Raw genomic sequence first — 23543 nt, forward strand, 5'->3', positions numbered from 1 at the left:
ATGTACAAATATTTTTAGGGGCTTTAAAAATAATGTGTCATATTTTCTGTACTTAGGAACAATGTCAGTGAAGACAAAATATGGATTTTGACAATATAGTTTAGCGGGGTTGATTTTTGAGGTTGAAATATTAAAAGCCAATGTACCTGTGGTAAATTAAAAGGTATATATGTTATCTATCAGTAAAAGAGGAAGTGGCCAGAATATTATTACAAATTACATTCTATTAACAAAGTTTCTTTGCTACCTGTTGATATGAAAAGTAAATATTGACCTAATGCCAGAACTTGACAATATGGGTACACCTTCCCCTTTCTGGTTAATAAAGTAGGATGGAAGATTGTCAGATTCAAAAGCAAGTATGCAATTTGAAGAGTGGGGAAAGTATGATCACAAACATTGAATTGTTTGTATTAATCAACTGAAGTTTATTTCTATTCATTTCATGTGACTTTTTTGTTTACTAGACCGAAGAGTTTAAGATTTATTATTAAAAAAGGTCTTTCCTTTTTTAGGCTTTTAACTTTTATTTTTGAGAAGTAAAGGCTGTAGAATTGACAAATTTGAATAACCCTAAAACTGCATGAAGAAGAGATGTTCTTAAAACCACACGGCATGACTCTGTAGGCAATGTTAGAGGATTTTGGCATTCATTGTTGAATTTCGTGCACACGTTTTATTTTATTTTATTTTTAATTTGCATGTCAAAAAAGTGGTTCCCTTTTCTTTTCCTCGTTATTTCATTTTATTCTCTGTGAAGACACTGTAAATTTATTTTGATCTCATTTTCTTTTCGTTAGATTTATTTTCTTCTGTAGTGACATTTAGAAAGGTATTTTTGGTATCGTTCTTTGAATACTTCAGGGGTTACAGCTAACTGGTGACAGAAAAAAGTATCTTGTTCACATTTGTCGCTTAATTATTGCACATCTCAGTACTCTTATAATTTTTCTAATTTGCATGTTACAGAACTGAAGCCAGGACAAGAAATAGAAATTAAAGCGAGAGAACATTACCAAGTGGTCGTTGACTGAAATAATAATCTGCATGTTGTTTTCCCTTCTCCCTCCTGCATGCAGGGATTTGGTTTCGTAACTTTCGAAAATAGTGCCGATGCGGACAGGGCGAGGGAGAAATTACACGGCACCGTGGTAGAGGGCCGTAAAATCGAGGTGCATGTTCAAAATATTTTCCTTTTCATCTTTTTTATAAATGTCTGCTTCACGCTCATTCGTTGTTCCAGATGCATCATTGGCGTCTTGTATGTGACCCTATTCCCCCTCATTGTTTATATATATATATATATATATATTTTTATATATAAAAAGGAAAACTGGCCTTACTTTTTTTTTTTATTTTACTTTATTATGTTACTCTTATTACCACTGAAAGGTGGATGGCAAACGTGAGACAAAAGAAAGGTTAATCGGAAAGGGTTTTTTTGTTCTTGTTATTTTCTATGTTTTATAATCAATGGGTGCAATAGGTTCCAAAGAATAGACAGTGTTGCAAACCAAACAAAATACAGAACAGTTTATTTTTCTTTTTCTTTACACTTCAGGGTTGAAGAGGGATCCACAGTGGTTTGCAAATTAAACCAAATTGAGAAAGCAAAAAAGATTGTATTTTTTGTTTTGTTGTGTTTTGTTTTTTGGAAAAAAAAAATCAGAGGTTTTTACTAAACCTCTCATTTTTTTTTTTTTTTTTAAGAAGCCAGTTTGAATTTCTGTATTCTTTTGATAACAAAGTGAATAACCAAACAGGATTTCCTGTTCAATATCTGGCCCCTGTTCACTGAAAGCATAAATACCAAAATACTGACACTCAGAGTCTGCTATTTGTGCCACTGGGATCTCCCGCAACATAGTCACAGGGTCATATTTGTTAAATTTTTTTTTTTTTTTAATACCAGTTACAAATGCTTTAGTCTTTGGAGTAAGATGTTGCATATTTTGCCTTTCATTTTCCCCTTCGACGATAACGCTTAGGCCCCTCACCAAACTCTCAGTAACCATGGTAACTGTATACAAACCCATGCTGGCGATGGTGGTGAATGGTAAGTGGTGAAGTCCATCTGCCGTTTCACGTATTTAGTGCTGATATATCTATATACATATATATACCACGTGAATTTTTTTGACTTGTTGTATTAAGTTTTCTTGATGCTCTATTTTTTTGGATATTGGTACGCCTGTAATTGAGTGTACGTTCTAAGCTAGCCTGGGAGGCACTGACTGGATTGAGTTATGACCGGTGCACATCTTACTCAGATTGTTAACTCCATATTGTGTTAAACAATGCACCCTCTCTTTTATCCTTTTGTTAGCTGTGACTTTAAAGCTTGAATGATTTTGTTAATTCTTGCGATGTAAAAGGCTCTTGTTCCAAGTGTTGAATGCTAGATGTTGCTTTCCTGATGGTTCTTTCCTCTTAAAGTGTTGCACACGGCTAAGACTTGTTTGTCCCTTTTTTTTGACATTTATGTTCCCTTGTACCTTGTCTATTCTCTCTTCTCCACTGCATGCTCCTTCATATAAATTTTATTTTATGTTAAAAAATATTGTTTCTGTGTTACCATGGAGTACACGCATGCTTTTAAATCTTCAATTATGCAGTATCTTTTAATTTGCTTTTACTGTCTCTTTATTAAACTCTTAATGATATGACATTGCTTTATTGAAATGATTTGTAAGTTAAATGGTTATGAAGTACATGTAATTTTAAAAATGTATGATTTTGTTATGCACCTACTGCCTTTTATAAATTAAAATGCATTTTAGTTTTCAGTTTTCTTTTTTTAATAAGTAATCACGGTCATAATGCATGCAACTAATTGAATTGGGAGCTGGCCCTAGAATATGTGCTTATTTGAGTTTTCTATGTACATAGGTAAATAATGCCACAGCACGTGTAATGACAAATAAAAAGACCGTCAATCCTTATACAAATGGTAAGTAGAGATTGGCCTTTTACAAGAAATTCTCTCTACCTCTAACTCTTCAAGTAACTTAACCAGAGATACTATTACAATAAGCTGTGTTTGATGGGCATTGACATTGTTTTTACTACTGACCTGCTGCTACAGTGAACCACCTACATCAATAAGATTATTTTCACAACAAAGGCAAATGGAGTGTTCAGGTTAAGTGTGTATGCCCGTTTTCCCTTCTTTCTAGAATAACTCTTGTTTGGGACTGAGATGCAGCAATTATTTGGAAATTAGTTTGATAAGTTAATTGGTTATTACAGTAAGTTGAGGGGAGAATTGGAGGTTTAGTTTGTTTGCTTTTCAACACCATCTCCTCGTTGATTACTAATCATTCCTAGAGGTGCAATTCCATTATTTATTCTGTCTTTGAGTCTTCTCCAGAAAGATGAAGCATTTGAAGTGGTTTGGAGGATACCTCATGTCTGAATTCCACAGGGTTATCAGAATGTGTGAGTGAGTTATTTGTTCCTCTCTGGGCTGCTCAGTGTTATTTTGGGCTAGTTGAGGATGTTGCTGTGTATTGCAGACCCCATCAGGACCATGCAATTATTCTTCTTATCAATAAAATTTCTGAAAACTCCTAAAAAGCATTCACATATGAGACATTAAAAATGTTTAAACATTTTGATTCTTTAATTCTTCTCAAAATAAGTATCTCTTAAGATATATGGGGGAGAAATCTGCCACTGTGTTAATCACATACTTCAATTGTACCAAAAATTAAAGCAGTGAAGTTGAAGTATAGACACGTGGTAGAATATTATGCCCATTAAAATGAGCAGGATACAGACCATAAAGGGTCTCATAATTAAAAAATTGAAATAAATGTTTATAGCATAACTTTAGATAAATGATAACATGCCAAAATGCTAATTGTTGTGTTAAATTGTGAGACTGGCAAACATTTTTTCTTTGATTCAGGTTTATGAATATAATATAACTTTATTACATCAAAAGGAGATATATGGAATTTTATACTTCTAAGGTTTTAATTGCACAAGGAGATAGACTTTTTAAAAGTAAAAAAAAAATTAAAAGAAACATTAAAGACAAGTCTAAAATATATTTTAAATAACTCCATTGCCACCCTGGTTTCCTACCTCCCCATTACAGGAAGCCACTATTACAGATTGCTGTCTATAGTTTTATTTTGCGTATTCATCCCTATGCATGTAATAGGTGTTCATTTGTAGTATTCACAGTATTGTATACATTTTTATGTGAATAATATCATGATACACCTGATAATTGGGTTTTTATAAATCTATATAGAGTTCTTTCAATGTTAATATATACAGATTAGACTAATTCATTTCAGTGGTTACATAATATTACACAAAACAGATAAATGGGTTCAATCAGAACTAAATACTGATTGTTAGGTCATTGTTTTGTTTTATTGTGATTAACAATGTATTGTCACTTGTTAGTTTTGTTTTTCCTGTTTCTTTGCCAGTGACTACCAATTTGACAGTCAGTTTGCTCTTCATTTTAAAAGGGGCATCATTAAACAGGGATATACCATCTATATAATAGGGCTCTAAGTTGAAAGACCAGAAGAATTGCTTATTCTGCTGACCATTTTTCTCAGCTTTATCAACCAAGACATGCCCTTAAATGGTATAGACTATCTTCAACACCAGACTTTTAATGCCCAGTGCTGAACTGAAGCAAACCTCTGATTTATGTGTCATACAGCCTTTCTACTTGGGTAAAAGCAGTGACTCTGAAACTTGCTAGATTTAAAACATGGTGACATCAACCTGACGGTTGGGCATAGTCTTCCATTACAAAGTTGCACGGTTGCCCAGGCACACGCGAGCCTGTATATGACTAGCTGCTCGTGTGTGCTGAGTGAGAAACTGGAGCAAGAAAAGCCAACTATTATTCCAGAAGCCATGTGCATGTATATTTATTTTAAAAGAGTTATTGATCAATTTTATGCTCAGGGACTGAAAACTAGACCTGTAGGATTTTTTAAACACAATTCAAAGCCCGTTTATAAATAACTAGCCTTTCTGGAATATGAGGTATGCATTATGTGAGGCATTTTAAGTGCACTAGACACAAATGAAGTCCTGTAAAGAGGACATGATTATCCTTAGAGATGCAACGTTGAGGCAAGATGAAGTAATAAAGTTTTTTTTTTTTTTTTTTTTTTTTGAGACAGGGTCTCACTTTTTCACCCAGGCTGGAGGGCAGTGGCACCATCTTGGCTCACTGCAACCTCTGCCTCCCAGGCTCAAGCAATCCTCCCTGGTAGCTGGGACTACAGCTACATGCCACAATGCCCAGCTAGTTTTTTACTTTTTGTAGAGATCAAGTTTCACCACGGTGCCCAGGCTGGTCTCGAACTCCTGAGCTCAAGCAATCTGCCTGTCTTGGCCTCCAAAAATGCTAGGATTATAGGCATGAGCCACCACTTCTGGCCTAGCATTTTCTTTTTATTATGAAGTAACAAAATCTTGTGACCATGCCTGCGTGTGTTTTTCAGGCATCACTTTCCCTTTGTCTTCTTGTAGAAATGCATTCAAGTGGCAACCAACTACAACAGCAAAAAAATTGTTGAATGTGCAACCTTGTGTTCCTGCCAGATGTTGCCTTGCACATCCCATGTCCCATTCCAGGTAGCCATGCACTCAGTTTCCAGGATTAAGTCATACAGGTCTCTCATCCGTGTACCTGCAAAAGGGAACTCAGAATTGTTCCTGTCACACATACTGAGTATGGCACCTAAGGAGGTGATGGATAGACATAGTAGAATTTATTTAAAACACAACTCAGGAGGCTGAGGCAGGAGAATGGCGTAAACCTGGGAGGTGGAGCTTGCAGTAAGCTGAGATTCGGCCACTGCACTCCAGCCTGGGCGAGAGAGCGAGACTCCGTCTCAAAAAAAAAAAAAAAAAAAAAAAAAAAATTATTTAAAACACAAATGTCAATTCTAATTATATAAAGACTGTGGCTTCTGTAGTGGAGATTATGGAGAACTTTGGTATTCAAAGAAAAGTAGTCCTAAGTTTCAACTCATGAGTATCGCCACTACAAATAAATTCCCTTAAGTGGCAATACAATATTACTGATAAAATATAGGGCCCTTTCAAACCCTTAATAGGCAGGAGGATAGAGTTATGGCAAAAGAGGGTAAGTCAGGACCAATAAAGTCACATTGTAATGAGAAAATTAAGCCATCGGTGAGGTTCACTCATTAGCTTCATATTTCATTCTCGCAAAGCATAGGAATTGTACTTCAGCAAAATTATAAATTACTAGAGCTATCAAAGTTTCAGGTCGTCTCCAGGTGATGAAACATAGTTATCAATGCCAGCATCACATTCATACATTACTTCAATCACATATCCAGAAAAAGTTTTAGCAGCTGCAAAGTTTCCAGTGATAAAAAAGACTGAATTCTAAATGTGATGGGATACCTGTCTGTTAGAGAGGTTTATAGTTAGTAACATAGAGGGTGTGGATACTATTCTCAGGATATTTAAACAATGACATAAGGAAAAGCTGTAGAATGAGCTGTAGGTTTCTGGATGTTCTATTGAAAGGTTCCACAAAGAGGGGATTGGACTATTTCTCCTAAGGACACCTATCCACGTGGAGGAGTTGGGGTTTGCTCTATTCTTTGGGGATCAGATGTTGGATCTGCATGACAAGATTGAGAGCTGAATTCACAAGGATTTCCTGGATACTGGGGAAGCATGGGTGCTAGACGTGGCTTTTTCATTTTCCTAGACATGTTAGGAAGGATGAAAATGGGGCACACATATCCAAGACTCCAGAGAGAGGTAGACTTTGTTGCCAGTGTCAGTTCTGCCATTCACTGGCTGTTGAATTGTAGGCAAGTTGTTTAAACTCTCCATGTGCCAGCTCTCTAGTGGGAACTAAACAAATGATGGGAACTACATCATAGTTCTTTGTGATAATTATGAGAGATCAAGTACTCAACACAATGCTAGGCATGCAAAACGCCCTAAAAGATTTTTTTTTTTACTACTATTTAGAGCCCAGTAGTATTTGATTACACAGCCTCAATATTAAATCATATTATTCCTTTATTGTCATGGATAGTTGAATTCCCTGATAGATCCTAGTTTAAGGATCAATTCTTCAGATGCTAAAAGGGGCTGAACAGGTAAAATAAAGAGTCTTTGAAAAACTCAGTCTTTTGGGAGTGGCTATTTTTTCCTTACTGAAGTAAAGCGAAATACTTATCTACAAGGAAAAAATCAACAGCACTACCACCACAAAGTAACAATATAAAAGATCTCAAACATTTGATCTCTGCATCAGGCTCACGATGGGGAGCAGTGGCACATGTGACTAAGTAGGGAGTTCAATGCAGTAGCCCCTGGCCACCTCTAATAAGTCTGTCTATGAGGGATTCTCAGCTTAAAGTTATCATTTCTACCAATGTTTCAAGAGAAATAGAAATCCCGTATTTTAGACGGAATTTAAATGTTGGCAATAAATACACGCCATTAAAGAATACTGAGTGAACCCAAACAAAACACCTTTGTACCCAACGCACACCCCGCTTCTTTTTGTTTGGTGTTTGAGAGTTGCCTCCTGTATCGTGTCAGCTGCCGGGTCTCTGGCATCCTTAGTATATGTCTTTAGAAAGCATTGACAGGCAGTTTTTTGTAACTCCTGTAGTGTACATAAGGATGCTCTGTGGAATGCGTTTCTTTGATATGTAACCCAGTAAAGCGTTAGAGAAAGCCTGTGCTGATGTTTTTTGTGTGCACATTCAGACTTGGTCTTTTAACACCCAATGCAGTCACAGTTAACACTGGAGGTCTTAGCCAGCATATTTTAGAAATGCTGACATTTGACCTGTGACAAGCTAAATTTGGGGAGGGGAGTGCCAGTTTGGATGTAGCCCCTTGAGTCCCGGCCACAGAGGGGTCTAAACTGCTTGTGTGTCTGATACAGAGCCAGACCCCAAAACGTCTGGTTTCTGCTCCATTGCCTTGTTACAAGGCTGGAGGGGACCTGGGAGGCTGGGACCAGTGGGCCTTATCAGCTGTTCTCCTTTTGTTGTAAGCCTCATTGTTCAGTTTAATGTCCTTGATCAAAATCTCTGAATTTGCAAGGCCTGGGGACATACACAAACTGCCTAAGAAATTAAAAATGGGATCATTTTGTTCATCTTCCTGACAGTGCAGGCTCTTATCTCTAGTAGGGTTATCCCAAGGGTCTCTTCCAGGTACGAGAAGGAGTCACAGGGAATGTGGGTCCATTTGCATGTGATCTGCATGCATTTACATAAGCCTACATGAGCTCTGTAAGTCTGAGTGGAGGTGAGATTCCAGACCAAATGGACATAACAGACATTTACAGAATACCTTATCCAACAGCTGCAGAGTACATCTTCTCATCAACACATGGAACATTCTCCAGGGTAAGCCACATGTCAGGCCACCAAACAAGTCTCAACAAATTTTTAAAAAATCTAAACTATATCAAGTATTTTCTTAGACCATAATAGAATAAAACTAGAAATCAATAGCAAGAGGAACTTTGGAAACTGTACAAATACTTGGAAATTCAACAGTGTGCTCCTGAATGTCCACTGGGTCAATGGAAACATGGCATGCCAAAGTCTATGGGATACAGCAAAAGCTGTGCTAATCAAAAAGTATATAGCAGTAAATGCCTACATCAAAAAATTAATTCAACTAAGCAATCGGGACAACAGTCACCCCTAACAGGATTCTTTATTTAATATATAGCCCTATGTGAAGCAGGTCCTTGAAAATTGGAAGGAGACATAATCAGAGCCAAAAAAACAACAAAAAAAAATTTGTCTATTAAGAAAAAACTCTATATTCCTTTAGTTTATTTACAGAAAAACCAAGTAAATACTTATGGAATGCTTACTTTGCCAAACAGTGTTTTAGGTGCTGGAGATTCATGTTGGACAGGAGTCTTGCCTGCTTGACTGTTAATTCTGATAGAGGGAGAATGGTTATAAAAGACAATTAAGAGCAAGCAAAGAAAGAAGTTAAATCCAGATAGCATTAACGGCAATGCAGAAAATAAAACTGGGAATGGAATCATGGAATCCAAGAGTAACTCTAAGAGGAGGTGGGCAAGTGACATTAACTGGCATGTTCTGAAAAGACTCCAGAGCCCTAAATAACATCAAGTCGACTTTGTGAAGAACTGGAGAGTTCTCCAAGCATAAGGAGAAGTGGATACAAAGAGACTTTGATATACGGCGATCTTGGGGGGTTTTATAAAGATGAAAATGGCCAGTATCACTGTAGCTGGGAGAGAAGGGGACAGGGAAACAAAGGGAAATGGTACCAAATAGTTTGGTTAATAGTCATTGTGTGCTTTTTGACTAAGGTAAGACATGTGTGCTGATCTTAAGTTGGGAAGGAGCTATTGAATTCTGAGTAGCAGGATGACAAAGCTGATGTTGTTTTTAAAAATTGCTTTGGTCACCATGACCAGAATGGACAGGGGGGAAGGAGGAGGAAGAGGAGACAGTGAGAATTAGGGCATTTCTGCTGTTGGATCTGTCCAAGCAGAGATGGGAATGCCTTGGTCTGCAGTGGTGGCAATGGAAGAGGAGGGAAGAACTTTTCAAGTTTTAACCAACAGGATTTTGTAATGGATTGCACATGGGGTATGAGGGTAAGAGAGGAATTAAGAAAGTATTGATGAATTTTATTTTGAGCAACCAAGTAGATGGAGATGCCATTTGCTGAAGGGAGAAGGACTTGCTGAGTAACAGGTTTCATGAGTAGACGGAGAAGAGGGAGACTAGAAGTTGGGTTTTCACATGCGTTGTAGAGTTCAGAAAGGACTTTGGTTTCCTACAGTGGTAGTGGGGTAGCCTTGTTCAGAAGGGATCAAGGATGGGAAGAAGGTTGACATCTGCATTCATGTTCCCGTGATGACCAGAGCATTTCATTTTGTGGCACACAGATTCCCAGTTGGTTTCTTGTAGAGGAGACTATCAATTACATTTCTCACAATTAATACTTGCAAACATGAGATAGCACAGATCTCCTGATAAGGGAGAATGAGAATATCATTTATTTTCTATTTTTTTTATGAAGAGATTGCAAACTCGTAACTTGCAGAAAGACAGGGAAACAAACAGCAGATTATAGATGGATAGACATATTATAGGTATGTTTATAGATAGAAAGGTCAGTAGATAGATGGATACGTAGGTAGGCAGATGAGATAAACATGATTTCTAGGCAGCCTCAAATGCCTCCGCGAGATCTGTAATTTTTTGTTTTATTTTTAGAAAAATGAGAGGCCACTGGCAAATTTATAATCTTTAAGAGCTACACCAAAATTCATTGATAAGTATACCTTCAGTGAAAAGGAAAAGCAAGTCTTATATGCAGAAGAAAGTATTTAAGGTAGTAAGGATATTCAAAAAACAAAACCTTAGATGAACAGTATGGAAAAGACACCATCTCCACTACCACTAAGAGGTAGGAAGCATCAGTAGGGTATGAGATGGGGAACAGTAGAAAGACGAAGAGTGATCACTTAATAATTATTCATAACCCCATATAGATTGAGTTCACAAATTCTAGGTTTCTGTGAAAAACTAGAAAGAACATTAAATGTCTGCAGCTTTATTTTCAACTAGTTTTTTGTACTTTTTTTTTTAGACTCCAAGTTGAAACGTAGACATTAATTTCCATATCCTCAGGAATTGGACTTTTTTTTTAAAAAAAAAAAGGAAGCAGTGGAATTTCAGTTGGTCAAATTGAAGTCATTTCCATACTCATAAAACACATTCTGAAATGTCTGAACTAATATTTATTTTTACATCACTATAGAAATTCTTATAAGGCAAGATGTGATTAATACAAGAGAGGAGGGTGTCAGTATGGAATTTCAGAAACCGGTAGGGCAATAGGTCTCAGAATTTCATGTTTCTTTCTCTCGCTCTAAAAATGGGGCCTAGGAATTAAATATGCCTCCCAGGTAATCAAAGTGTTAACACTTTGAGAAACTATCCTAAGATCAACCCAGGGGCTGTAAGCCACCTAGCTTCTTCAAGTTGGAATTGAAAGTTCTTAGAAAACATTCTTATCAAGTTTTAGAAAGTTCGGGATTTCAACAGACATACTGGCCTGTTGAGTTAGTGAGCCTCTGTTTTCCTTAGTGGATATTAGGAACACCTCTGGTCTATTCTTAGGTGGGGCAGAAAATCACACCTCTCTCTTCTCTGCTAACCTCAGAGAGTTCTTACTGTCAAAAATATCTTCCTTCACTTTCAAACTTTTATCATTGCCTTTTCTCAGAAACATTTATTAAAGGATCTTTGCTATTTGAGCCTCTGCTCAAGGACTCAGAGCAAAGGAGTATACAGCTTACCCTCCTCTGTCTTTCAAGGTTTTTTTTTTTTTCTTTTTGAGATAGAGTCTCGCCCTGTCACCTAGGCTGGAGTGCAGTGGCACCATCTCAGCTCACTGCAACCTCTGCCTCCCGGGTTCAAGCGATTCTCATGCCTCAGCCTGATTAGTTGGTACTACTTTGTATTTTTAGTAGAGTCAAGGTTTCGCCATGTTGGCCAGGCTGGTCTCTGGAAACTCCTAGCACTCAAGTGATCTGCCTGCCTTGGCCTCTCCAAGTGGTAGGATTACAGGCATGAGCCACCGTGTCTGGCCTGGATGGAGTTTTCTTTTCTCTTTCTTTTGAGATGGAGTCTTGCACTGTCACCTGGGCTGGAGTGCAATGGCGTGATCTGAGGTTACTGCAACCTCTGCCTCCCAGGTTCAAGCCATTCTCCTGCCTCAGCCTCCCAAGTAGCTGGGATTACAGGTGCCCACCACCACGCCTGGCTAATTTTTTGTATTTTTAGTAGAGATGGGGTTTCACTATGTTGGCCAGGCTGGTCTCAAACTCCTGACCTCATGATCTTCCTGCCTCAGTCTCCCAAAGTGCTGGGATTACAGGCGTGAGTCACCGCACCCGGCTCCCGCATGGATGCTTTTATAAAGGCTTAACCAGCAGGAGCAGGAAACAATCACAAAACCCTAAAACGTGATCGTTCTCTGGAAATTGTTCCCTAGATAATGCCCAGCATATATGTAATGTGCTTTCCAATTTGTGAATATTCTTCTATGCTCTTTTTTGTGAGTAAAGATTTCTAAATGGCCAGGATTCATTTTACAAAAACCTCTCCATCCAGAACATTTGGATAATTACAGGATTCCATTAATCATATATACAGGTTATTTGAAAGTTACCTTAGATATCATGCATTGATTAAAAATTTTTTACGGCTCCTGAATGCATTAAAATGTATTCCACCATAAATCTCTAGGGGATAAAATATCATTTTCTTTGGTATTCATGAAGCACTTTGGAATTATCTAGTATCTTGAGGTTATAATTAGGAATGACAATTGTTAGAATATATTGCTGCCAAGAATTTTGTTTATGCAAGCTTTCTAATTTTTGTGAACTTAATGCAGAGAGGTGTGATGGATTATCTAGCAGTGATATATGAAGACAAAAAATTCAAATTATTAGAGTAGTTCTAAAAAATATTGATAGAGTAGAAAATTAATTACCATGTCATTTTCAAAGGATTCACTTGTGGCTGGTCAGTAGTTTCCATTCCATTAACTTGCACTGGCAGAAAATCAAAGAAGGGCATGAATCTATTTTCTTATGTATGATTTTTAAATATTTTTATGCTTGCCCAAACAACACCTCCTTTACATTTTAAAATACAAAATAAGATACTTTAACCCATTTGATTTGTGATTCATTTGCAATTGTATAAGATGTTGAATCAAATGTGATAATAACGTTTTTGTGTATTTGTTTTAAGGCTGGAAATTGAATCCAGTTGTGGGTGCGGTCTACAGTCCCGAATTCTATGCAGGTAAAGAGATTCTCTTTGCATGAAGTCTTTTCGGTCTTTTCTTAATGTGCTTTGCCTGCCAAGAATGAATGGGTTTTGTAAAATAACCTGAAGCAAGTGAATTCCTATCCTAACAAGTTCTGAATGATTTCTTTGGGCAAAATCAAGAGTGCTATAAACAGTTGAAAAATTACAAGGGAATCGTGTAAGTTTCGTGGATGGGGGGGTCAGCGTGGAGCCAGTGCTCCTTAGGACGATTCACATTGATTTTGCCCTAAAAGAGCATTGTGACTTTGTTTAATAGTGTATTGAACAAATGGAGAGCTGCTCGCACCCAGTGTATTTCAATGTGCCTGAATGTGTGTTGTAGCCATACATTTTTATTTGGGGTTGGCATTTTCTTTTTCCTGGCAAAGCAGAGAGCTGAGTTGGCTTCATTATTCCAATAATGCAGGAGTGATTTGGAATTGCCAAGGGAAGGCCTATTTCGATAACTGAAAAAAAAATAAGTTGTCTGTCTTCGTTCATTCATCAATTTCCCTTAGCAATTCCTTTTCTCTCTACTTTGCCTTCCAGAATATGTCTCTCTCCTCACCTCTTCCCTGCCTAAGCACCAATTCCATTCTCTCAGAAATTTTGGGAGAGCATAACCCAGAAGCAGTAGCGACTGAGATGTCATATCTTGATGTCCTAGGCTTGGCCCCGTCACTACTGCCTGTATGTCTCCTTACTCCTGAACAAGGCTGTATTGAATACTTAGTACCTTAGAAGTAGATTTGCCACATGGATATTTAAAAGAAGTCTTTGATGTGGTTTTTGCTTTTTAATAAGGAGAAATAAATAAGCCATTGATCTAGAGCCACACCCTTAGTAACCTCTTGACGGTAAGTCATACCCCTTGCTTTGTTTCTTCCTGGGCTGCCTAACTTTTGTCATTTTCCTGATACTAAACACTGACCCTTGTAGATGACAAGGGAACATAGAAAACTTAGCTACTCTGGCACAACAACCAGTCTGACATAATTTAAGTTAAAAAATGTGGTAAATCTGGAAAGGCTCAACAGGATAACTGATTCCTGGATTTTGCATAGGCGATGTTTGGAGTTGTTCATGTGTGAGTTTTACCAGGAGCCTGGATTAAGTCCAGAGATTCTAACGCTGCAAAATAGCTGTGTTCAGTCTTATGGGGGAACAGACTTAGCCGTCAGGCTTTCCATGATCGTATTGTGAACCCCACCCTCCTGAGAAGACACCTATGCTGAGTGAGGAACATGGAAACAATGCCTACACAGCTCAGGTTCAAATTCTGCTTCCCCTACTCACTAGCAGTGTGACCCTGGGCAAGTTACTTTACCTCTCTGTGCCTCAGTTTCCTCATCTGTTAGATGGAGATGATAGTAACAAACTGATTGGTGTTTATTAGAATTAAATGTGTTAATATATGAAGAGTGGTGTGTAGCCAGCCCCTGTAAACGTTTAGTAAATAAACATGAGTATGTTAATCGCTTTGCCAGGAAGGAAAAGTTAGCCGCATATTCCGCTAAATTCTAAGTATACTATGAGACGAAGAGATTGTTTTCTTCATTGATGAGAGTACCAGTCCTTTAGTTCTCAGCATGTTCATTTAGGGGTTGTTAATTTCTGGCATCAGGGGCATGGTAGTTTATTCAGGGAACACACAGAACATGGCATGTATTGCTGGAATACATCTTTGTGCAAAGCTGCAAGGAAATCAAATCCCCCAAATGGTAGAAACAGCTTCTATGTCTCTGCAACAGGCACTGCCCATGAGTGGAGTCAGACAACAGCTTCTATGTCTCTGCAGCAGGCACTGCCCATGAGTGGAGTAGTTACACTAAAGAATTATCAGTTCTGTCTATATGCGCATATCCAAGTGCATATTTTCAGTCTAAAATAGTCTAGTGGAGAACAAGTAAGCCTTCTTGTGGGGAGGAAGGGTATGGATGCGTGCGTTGTGGTGAAGAGGAAGAAATGCGTTTTTACATTTTTCTGATCCTGTGCAATGGAGTTGTCAGTTACCCTTGGGTGTAGTAAGGAAGAAAATACCAACTATCTCCATTACTTGTGCTTTCAAAGCCACAAACATATCTGTGGGTATTTAGGAGGACATTAAGATGACAGAAACGGTTCGGACTGATTTATACATATGAGAATAAATTAATCCACATGACTTCTAGAACATTAGAGCAGCTATTCGGATTAGCTCAGGGCTCAGCCTCAGAAGTTAGATCATTAGGTTAGAGGAAGACAAAATGTTATAATGTAAGTTAATATTTACTGGATACTTTTTATGGGCCAGGCACTGTTCTAAGCACTGTACATAAGTTTAATGTGTTTTATCCTCATGGCAATTTTCTAAATGAGGAAATCAAAATACAAAAAGTTGGTATTACTGCTCTGAGATTTCACAGCAGGTCAGGAGGAAGCCAGATTTTGAAATCAGGCTTTGATCATCTCAGAACTCATGTTCTTTACAACCAGTTGATACTGGTGAGTTGTGTTTCTTTCTTGGAGACGGTTTTGCTTTGTTGCCCAGGTTGGCACGATCTCACCATCTCGGCTCGCTGCAATCTCCGCCTTCTGCGTTCAAGCAATTCTCCTGCCTCAGCCTCCCGAGTAGCTGGGATTACAGGTGCCTGCTACCTAATGCCCAGCTAATTTTTGTATTTTTTTTTTTTTTTTTTTTTTTTTTTTTGTAGAGACAGGGTTTTGCCGTGTTGGCTAGGTTGCTCATGAACTTCTGACCTCAAGTGATGCACCCAGCCTGTTCATTTTTTTTTTTTTTAATATTAAAGGTCATGATTCCATTGACTGTCTCCTATGATCATGCTACTGCTCTGTGTGCAAACCAATGGAATGAAAGAAGTAACATAATCATTCTGTATTATTCCAGCTGCCACCACCACCACCATATTCACAAGTGTTACCTGAGAAATCTGAGTATCTGTGTTTCATGCTGCCACTATCTAGATTATCTGGAAAATCCACACGCTTTCCTTTTCAACTGTACATTTGTATGTAGATAGACAGAGTTCATGATATTCAGAAATGTGGAGACATGTTGCTGTAATTTTAACATTGCAGAGCAATTCCTTTGAAATATTTGAAAAGCTGCAAACACTGAAAGTCTGGCTAGCTTAAATCTGAAGTTTCAGGCACCTGCATCTATGGAATGGACCTCTGCAAAGTGGTAGATGCAGAGTGCATTCATTTCCATATCCAGGTGTGATTATTACTGTCATGCATCTACATATCCATGACTAAGAATTTATGGGACATTTTAAATTTCCCTAGCTATAAAAATAGCCTGAATTTATCTTGCAATTCTGAGTGTGCCTCAAAGCTGAAATGAAGACCTTGTCATTGATTTGCTTTGTATTTTTAGTAGTCTAGCTCTGTATCTGCTTAAGATAGAAAGCCAGACTTATTAGTCATTTCTCTATATAAGGCTGTGTGTTAATGACATATTTTATAATATCCCCATAGTATAATTATTTGATTTTCTGAAGCTTATGCAGAATTAACAACCCAGCCTCCAATTGTCTCAGAATGGGGCATGAAAAGTTCACATATTTTGTAAATTAAAATCAATATTTTCAATCTCTCCTAAAGGTAATTTTCCTAATTTAGTAGACTGGTCCCTACCATTTACTTTCTCCTTTAATTATAAAATGGCAAGTTATTGGCCAGGCGTGGTGGCTCACGCCTGTAATTCCAGCACTTTGAGAGGCCGAGGAGAGTGGTCTTAGGAGTTAGAGACCAGCCTGGCCAACATGGCGAAACCCCGTTTCTACTAAAAATACAAAAGAACTAGCTGGGCATGGTGGCGTGTACCTGTAATATCAGCTACTTTGGAGGCTGAGGCAGAAGAATCACTTGAACCTGGGAGGCAGAGGTTGCAGTGAGCCAAGATTGTACCACTGTACTCCAGCCTGGGTGACAAGAGCAAAACTTCATGTCAAAAAAAAAAAAAAAAAAAGGCAAGTTATTGATTTTTTTTTTTTTTTTTTTTTTTTTTTTTTTTTTTGAGGCGGAGTCTCGCTCTGTCGCCCGGACTGGAGTGCAGTGGCCGGATCTCTGCTCACTGCAAGCTCCGCCTCCCGGGTTCACACCATTCTCCTGCCTCAGCCTCCCGAGTAGCTGGGACTACAGGCTCCCGCCACCTCACCCGGCTAGTTTTGTATTTTTAGTAGAGACGGGGTTTCACCGTGTTAGCCAGGATGGTGTCGATCTCCTGACCTCGTGATCCGCCCGTCTCAGCCTCCCAAAGTGCTGGGATTACAGACTTGAGCCACCGCGCCCGGCAAGTTACTGATTTTTGTATGTAACGTTTTGACTCCCTGAGTACGTTTTTATTGCAAACTCAGGGTGAGGGCAGAAAGAGCCATTGCACTTCTTAATGAGGACCTTTAATTACTATTTGCATTGATAAATTTTAACATTCCTTCTCCCTCACACATGGATTGCAAAGGAAGCACTGAGAAATTTCTAATATATTTTGGATGGTTTTTCTTTTCTGAATTCTCATCAAGTCATACTTATAAAAACCCTTCTCAATGCTTATGCCGTGCCAGTCTTCAGACAGATACACATACATAAGCACATATCATGACATATATTAATATATACCTTCTCCCAGGAGAGATGGGTGGTTTTCTATAAAGCAAGAACAGCATTGATAATTTCTAAATCTAATCATCTCCAGAGTCGTTGGGGTTTATTCAAGACATATGAGGATAAGTCCCCACACACAAATCCAGGTGAGTCATGAAGCCTTTGGCCAATGTCTATGGCCCTTCTTTAGAGTTTAAGTAAAACTGAAGGCAGTAAGGAGAAATAGACTGGGAATATCTGTACCCAGTAGCAGGCCTCGTGTTATTTAGTATAATTAAAAATAGTATTTCCAAGAAGCTGGAGGAAAAGGTCTCAGAGGGGATTCTTACACTTTCCCTGTCATTGTGAGAATTTCCCTTGTCTTCTAATAAAAAAAAAATATATTTTAAAAAGTATTATCTTTTAAAGATAATCACGATATCCAGCCAATGCAACTGTTGATTTATGGCTCCTTTAATCTTCATAAATAAGTAAGGCAAAATCAAAATAAATAACAGAAGGTTATACAAAGTTGTCAGCATGGTGCTGACAAACTGAATTTATCTGCTTCTCAATTGTAAGATACACACTGCAAAGCTCACCCACGTTGTGTATCATATCTGCCAACTCATTTCTGTGATTAAATATTCCATCAGTGGGGCTATAAGGCAGCAAAGCTTAACAAGATTCATAAGATGCACCACTTGAACACACATAACTCACTTCCATGGATGGAGAGCACCCCACCTGCAAAGGGAAATTGGAATTGAGTTAAATTATTCCATGAGACATGATCAATAGGGAAAGGCAAAGATCTTCTAATGGAAATGCAGATCTAAGATATAGTTAGGTCCCAAAGACGAGAAACATACAATTAAAAATAAGGAGATGCAGAGTAAACCAACTTGAAAACCTTGAAGATAACAAAAACTACCCCTAGGGATACTTATTATTAGTGGAATTTGGGGAGAATAAGGAGATTCTGAATGGATACTCCTGAAAGCAACCATTTCTGGTTTTTAGAGGAAAAAGAAATTGACAGGAATGAAAAATACGGCATGCCTGACTGCGAAGTCACATTTGAAAGGTGGTCAGGTCTTGAAAGAAACTCACCCTGGGGTTACAGGGAGGATCAGATAATAGGATGAGCATCAGAGAACTTCGCAGACTGTAAAATAGAAATAGAAGAGGTTCATGTGATCACCAAAGTCACCTCGATTGATTATATCCATGTCGGAAAGGACCTGGCCACAGATCACATGACTTGATGCTGGGCTAAGTGATAGGAAAGTGGATTTGGATCTCAGTATGAAGTCTAGAAACGAAGAGGTTGGCTGTAACTCTCTTTGATTGCTTATCTCAAAAGGGCAACTGTATTTGACCTTGGATTAACCATACGAAGGTATTGGTTTTCTGTGGGCCGGGGTGAGCCATGATTCATCTCAGAATTGGGTCAAAAGAAGGTCCATGAAGGCTCCCTCGCATTTTTTTTCCTCCCACTTCCACCACCAAGAGTCTATTACAGTTAAGAGAATGACTTTTAGTTACACTTTTAGATGTACCTCTTTTCAATTCCCTTCCTACAATTTGGATCCAACAGCATCTGAGAAAAGTAAGACTGTCTGGAACCCACCTGTGATCACTGTGGTCCCTGACACAGGTTTGCTCTGTTTTATTTATATTGGCATTGGGCTTGGGGTGATTTGGCTAAAAATGTCCTGGGTACAAAGCACGCCCGGTTTGGGGTAAAAGAGCACAGTGTGGGTTTACAAGGTAACTGTTACCATCCAAGCCCTTCGAAGCAGCAGATATTCAGGTACCCCTCTTGGCTCCAACATTTTCCCATACCCACCGAGGACTAGACTCAAAACCATGGCCATAAGGAGCAGCTCCTCATGAACCAATGACCTTTGGCTCTGGGATGTTTTGTATTGTTTACACATCTGCCAAATTCAAATGCAGTGCACTTCAGTGAACTGGAACAGGAGAGTCCAGATTTTAGTCCCCAAAGCAAAGGATTTTCAGCCTGGAAATGTTCCACTTCAAAGAGTTTATCTTGTACATCTGTTTACCTTTGCCTCCCCTTTTGGTTGCAGTTCACTTTGCTTCTCTCCTCCCCACATCTGTCTTATCAGATTTTAATCCAGCCCTGCCCATATTTGGCCTTAATTTTTATCTGCGTCCTTCTAGATCCCACAGAGGGAATGCAGCTCATCTTTGATGAAGCCTGTGGGGTTTTTTGATCTTCAGATAAGATCAGTACTTGCTTATGTGCTAAAAACTGCATTTTTGAAATAAATTGGTTCTCTTTCTTTTGAGTGGGAAGTCTGTCAAGAACTGCTCCCCGCAAAAGCAGGGGGTGTCAAGATGGTCCTTATACAAGAAGCGTCACATCCAGGCTATGGGAGGTGGATGTGGTTTGGATATCTGACTCCAGATAAATTTCACAGGGGAAGTTTTAAGTTACTGTCGTCCACATAGTGAGAAACTCAAACCATCAGCAACAGCAGGCCACTTCCAGGCACTTGCTCTGTGCAGGCACTGTGCTGAACACCTTGTTTCACCTCAAATCCTCAAGAAAATGCCATCCCCTTATTTTCATGATCAAATTATAAAGTCAAGGTTTCTGGGAAAGCTTTACCTCATTTGCCAAATCACAGAACTACTATGTGAAAAAATCTGGTTGTTATATAAAGGCCTTCTTCTCTAACTTTCAAGCCCATGTTTTTTCACTGCTTTGCTATGCAGCATCTGTGGTAGGCGTAGATGAGGGCATGTCCTCAGTGTCTTCTATTCATTAGGTCACAGAATATAACAATGAAAACACATTTGCATTTAATGTTGTCTGCCACATGCCAGAGTTCATGGTGAGACCTTTACATGTATGTACTTAAAATTAGAAGTTTTCAGGAGAAGTGTTGTTAACTTCTATTTGCATGTAAATTAGAGCCAGTGAAGTTACGATGCCAGTGGGTGCTGACTGTGAAAGTTAAAGAGTGGGGCCAAAGCTGTATCTTTGTGATTCTAAAGCTTATTTTTTAGCTATAGGTTTCCTCCCACCAATGCTTTAGTTAACCCAAATCCTGGATTAGTGATTCTTAACATGGAGTGACCTTTCTCTTAGGGGAATTTGGCAATTTCTGGAAACATTTCATTGTTACATCTTGGATGGTCGTGGGGGTGGGGATTGGGGAGGGTCATTCACTGCTGACATCTAGTGGGTGGAGGCCAAGGATGCTTCAAAACGCCCTACAATGCACAAGACATTCCTTGACCACAAATAGTTATCTAGCCCTAAGTGTCGGTAGTGCTGGGTTTGAGAAATTCTGTCCTCATTGACGCTATTCACGATGCCACATATTCATGGAATGCCTTAATAACTCTCATGCCCCATGGGTTGCTACCACTAGTAATGTATGAACAGCGACAGTCATCAATGGCAGTCAAAGAATTTGAAGACTTTCATGTAAATGTTTCCTCTTTGGAGCATTGTATTGTGTTTGACTCCAGAAGGGAAAAGCATACACTTTGATTTTATGCCGCACAACTGTGTCAGGAGTCCCCAAGACCACTCTCAGGTTCGATGATGGATTAGAAGGACTCAGGGTTCAAAAAGGCTGTTAAACTCACAGTTAGTGTATTGTAACAAAAGGATACAGATGAAAAATTAGCAAAGAGGAAAAGTGCACGGGGTGAAGTTTAGAAGAAACCCAGCGAAAGCTTCCAGGTATCCTCTCACAGTGGAGTCACACAGATGTGCTTCATTTTTCCAGACATGCCATGTGATAGCACAGGCATAGTGGTATCAGTGAAGGTCACCTGAGCCTTAGTGTCCAGTGTTTTTATTAGAGGCTCCTCACATAGGCAAGCTGCACCTGCATGACTGACCAGCTCTCAGACCTCAGCCCACGCTATGGAGGTGTGACGAACAGGAATTCACCATAAATGGTTACCATAAACAATTGGATCAAATCTGTATGGTGTGGTCCAAGGCCTCAAGCATACAAAAACAATTTTGTTTTTGTTTCTGAGATGGAGTCTCTCACTCTGTCACCCAGGCTGGAGTGCAGGGGCGTGATCTTGTCTCACTGCAACCTCTACCTCCCAAGTAGCTGGGATTACTGGTGCCCACCACCACACCTAGCTAATTTTTTATTTTTAGTAGAGATGGGGTTTCATCACGTTAGCCAGGCTGGTCTTGAACTCCTGACCTCAAGAAATCCTCTCACATCAGCCTTCTAAAGTGCTGGAATTACAGGTATGAGCCACCATGCCTGGCCCAAAAATAGTCTTATCAGGCAAAGAATATTCTAATGGCTGATATTTCATCTCCCAGGATCTGGCCAAAGTCCAATCCTAAGGACAAGTTGTTTTGGAAAATGGGCAACGTTTGAGGTAGCCCAGGCCTGCTATAGTCAACCCTTCCCTGCACAACCATTTTAAAAAAAAAAAAAAAGTAAACTTGCAACATATAGTGATATCCATAATGATGGTAGTAATGAGGATAATGATGGCATAAGAACGTACCACTGGGTAGCTTGACTCTAGGAAAAAACAAGCCAAATTTAGTTTTGAAAGAGTAAAGAATGTGCAGCTTGTTAGCTTAAAGCAGGGGTCTGCAAACAACTTCTCAGTGTAGGGCCAGACAGTGTTTTTAACTTTGTGATCCTTATGATCCCTGTTACAACTACCAAGTTCTGCCATTGCTGTGTAAAAGTAGCCATAGACAATATGTAAAGAAATGGGCATGACTGTTTTGCAGTAAAACTAAGGACATGGAAGGTTAGATTGTATACAATTTTCATGTGTCACAGAATAGTTGCTTTTTTTTCAAACATGTAACATGTGAATGCCATTCTTAGTTTATGGACTGTGCAAAAACAGTGTCCCTACTTTGGTGAGCTTGGCTCGAAGAGCTCAGTGGTCTTAAAGCCACCGGGTTAAGCCCTGGAGAGTTTTTCTTTTGGTTTTTTAAATTGCACAGTTTTAGCGGTTATATACTGCATGAACCCATGATCTTAGCTGGATGGTATTCAGTTGTTTGATGTTCATCAGGGAAGGGTCAAAGAGAGGAGACCATGTATTAACACTTACTACTTGTTTCCATGAATTCGCCTTTTATTGCAGAATCATAGTATTGGGCACTAGACACCGTACTAGGTGCTGAGGTAGCAAAACAAACCCAGGCCTTCCCTCTAAAAGTCAACAGGGTAGGAGAAGGATGCAAAACAAGCTGTCAGTGAGTGTGTGGTACACAGTGATACCTGTTAGAGCTAAAACAACAACAAGACTCTGCATTAGGAGTCAAAGGGGTGGTGTAAATTGAGTCTTAAAGGGTAAGAGTTCACGTGGCAAGAAAGTGGGTAAAGATCATTGCAGGAGGGAATATGGAGGTGGTTGGCAAGGTCCTAAGGTGTTTCTCAACCTTTATCTTTAGAATCTATTGAGAGAACTTAAAAAAAAATACACATGCTTGATCTTCACCTGATACCTACTGATGGGAATTTCTGAGCCAAGTTAGCGTTTTTTCCAAAGGCTGAGAAATATTGATCTGTTGAGATCAGAGAGTACCTTCTGGAGAAAGGTTGCAAAAGACCTGAAAATTTTACATAATGAAATCTGAATTTTGGAATTTATCCTTTCAGTGACAGGCAGCCATTGAAAGCTCTATTAAAAATAACAATTGTAATAAAAATTAAAAATAAATAAGCAAAACACCTGTTGGTGAGTTAGCACTTGCATCCATACTCACGGTGAATAACAGTCTTATAATTAAGACTCTTATTATTACTAATATGTGCATTAAGCCCTGTGGTGCTGGGATACTTAGGAGCAGATTATCAACTACTCAGCAACCCTGGAGATTGGGTTCTTAATTACTAATCTAGTGCCTAAGACAAAGGCGACATGATTTTTTTTAATGTTTTAACTGATTAGATTATAAACTCTTTAGTTCGAAAGACTTTTTGCTTCCCATTTTTATGGTTCTTTTCAAAATTTATTGTGCACTCTTATTCCCCCAACCAATTAAGTTGGTGTGTAAATACAAATAAATTGACCCAAGTGTTTAATACCCTT

General features: G+C 38.8%; 1 protein-coding gene across 9 annotated transcripts in view; it reads left to right on the plus strand.

The window, feature by feature from the left end:
• RBFOX1 (RNA binding fox-1 homolog 1) overlaps positions 1-23543 on the plus strand; it is a 380384-nt gene that overhangs the window by 262064 nt on the left and 94777 nt on the right. For 8 of the 9 annotated variants that reach the window (XR_004055484.1, XR_004055485.1, XM_010353868.2 and 5 more), the window contains exons 5-7: positions 1080-1172; positions 2890-2950; positions 12819-12872. Coding sequence is in view for 7 of the 9 variants with exons in the window: in XM_010353868.2 (XP_010352170.1) it covers positions 1080-1172; positions 2890-2950; positions 12819-12872 (208 nt within the window). In the remaining 2 variants the exon portion in view is untranslated. The remainder of the gene's footprint in view (positions 1-1079; positions 1173-2889; positions 2951-12818; positions 12873-23543) is intronic. The other variant, XM_030925448.1, reaches the window with a different exon arrangement.

This window comes from Rhinopithecus roxellana, chromosome 20, assembly GCF_007565055.1.
Source record: "Rhinopithecus roxellana isolate Shanxi Qingling chromosome 20, ASM756505v1, whole genome shotgun sequence".
Lineage (NCBI taxonomy): Eukaryota > Metazoa > Chordata > Mammalia > Primates > Cercopithecidae > Rhinopithecus > Rhinopithecus roxellana.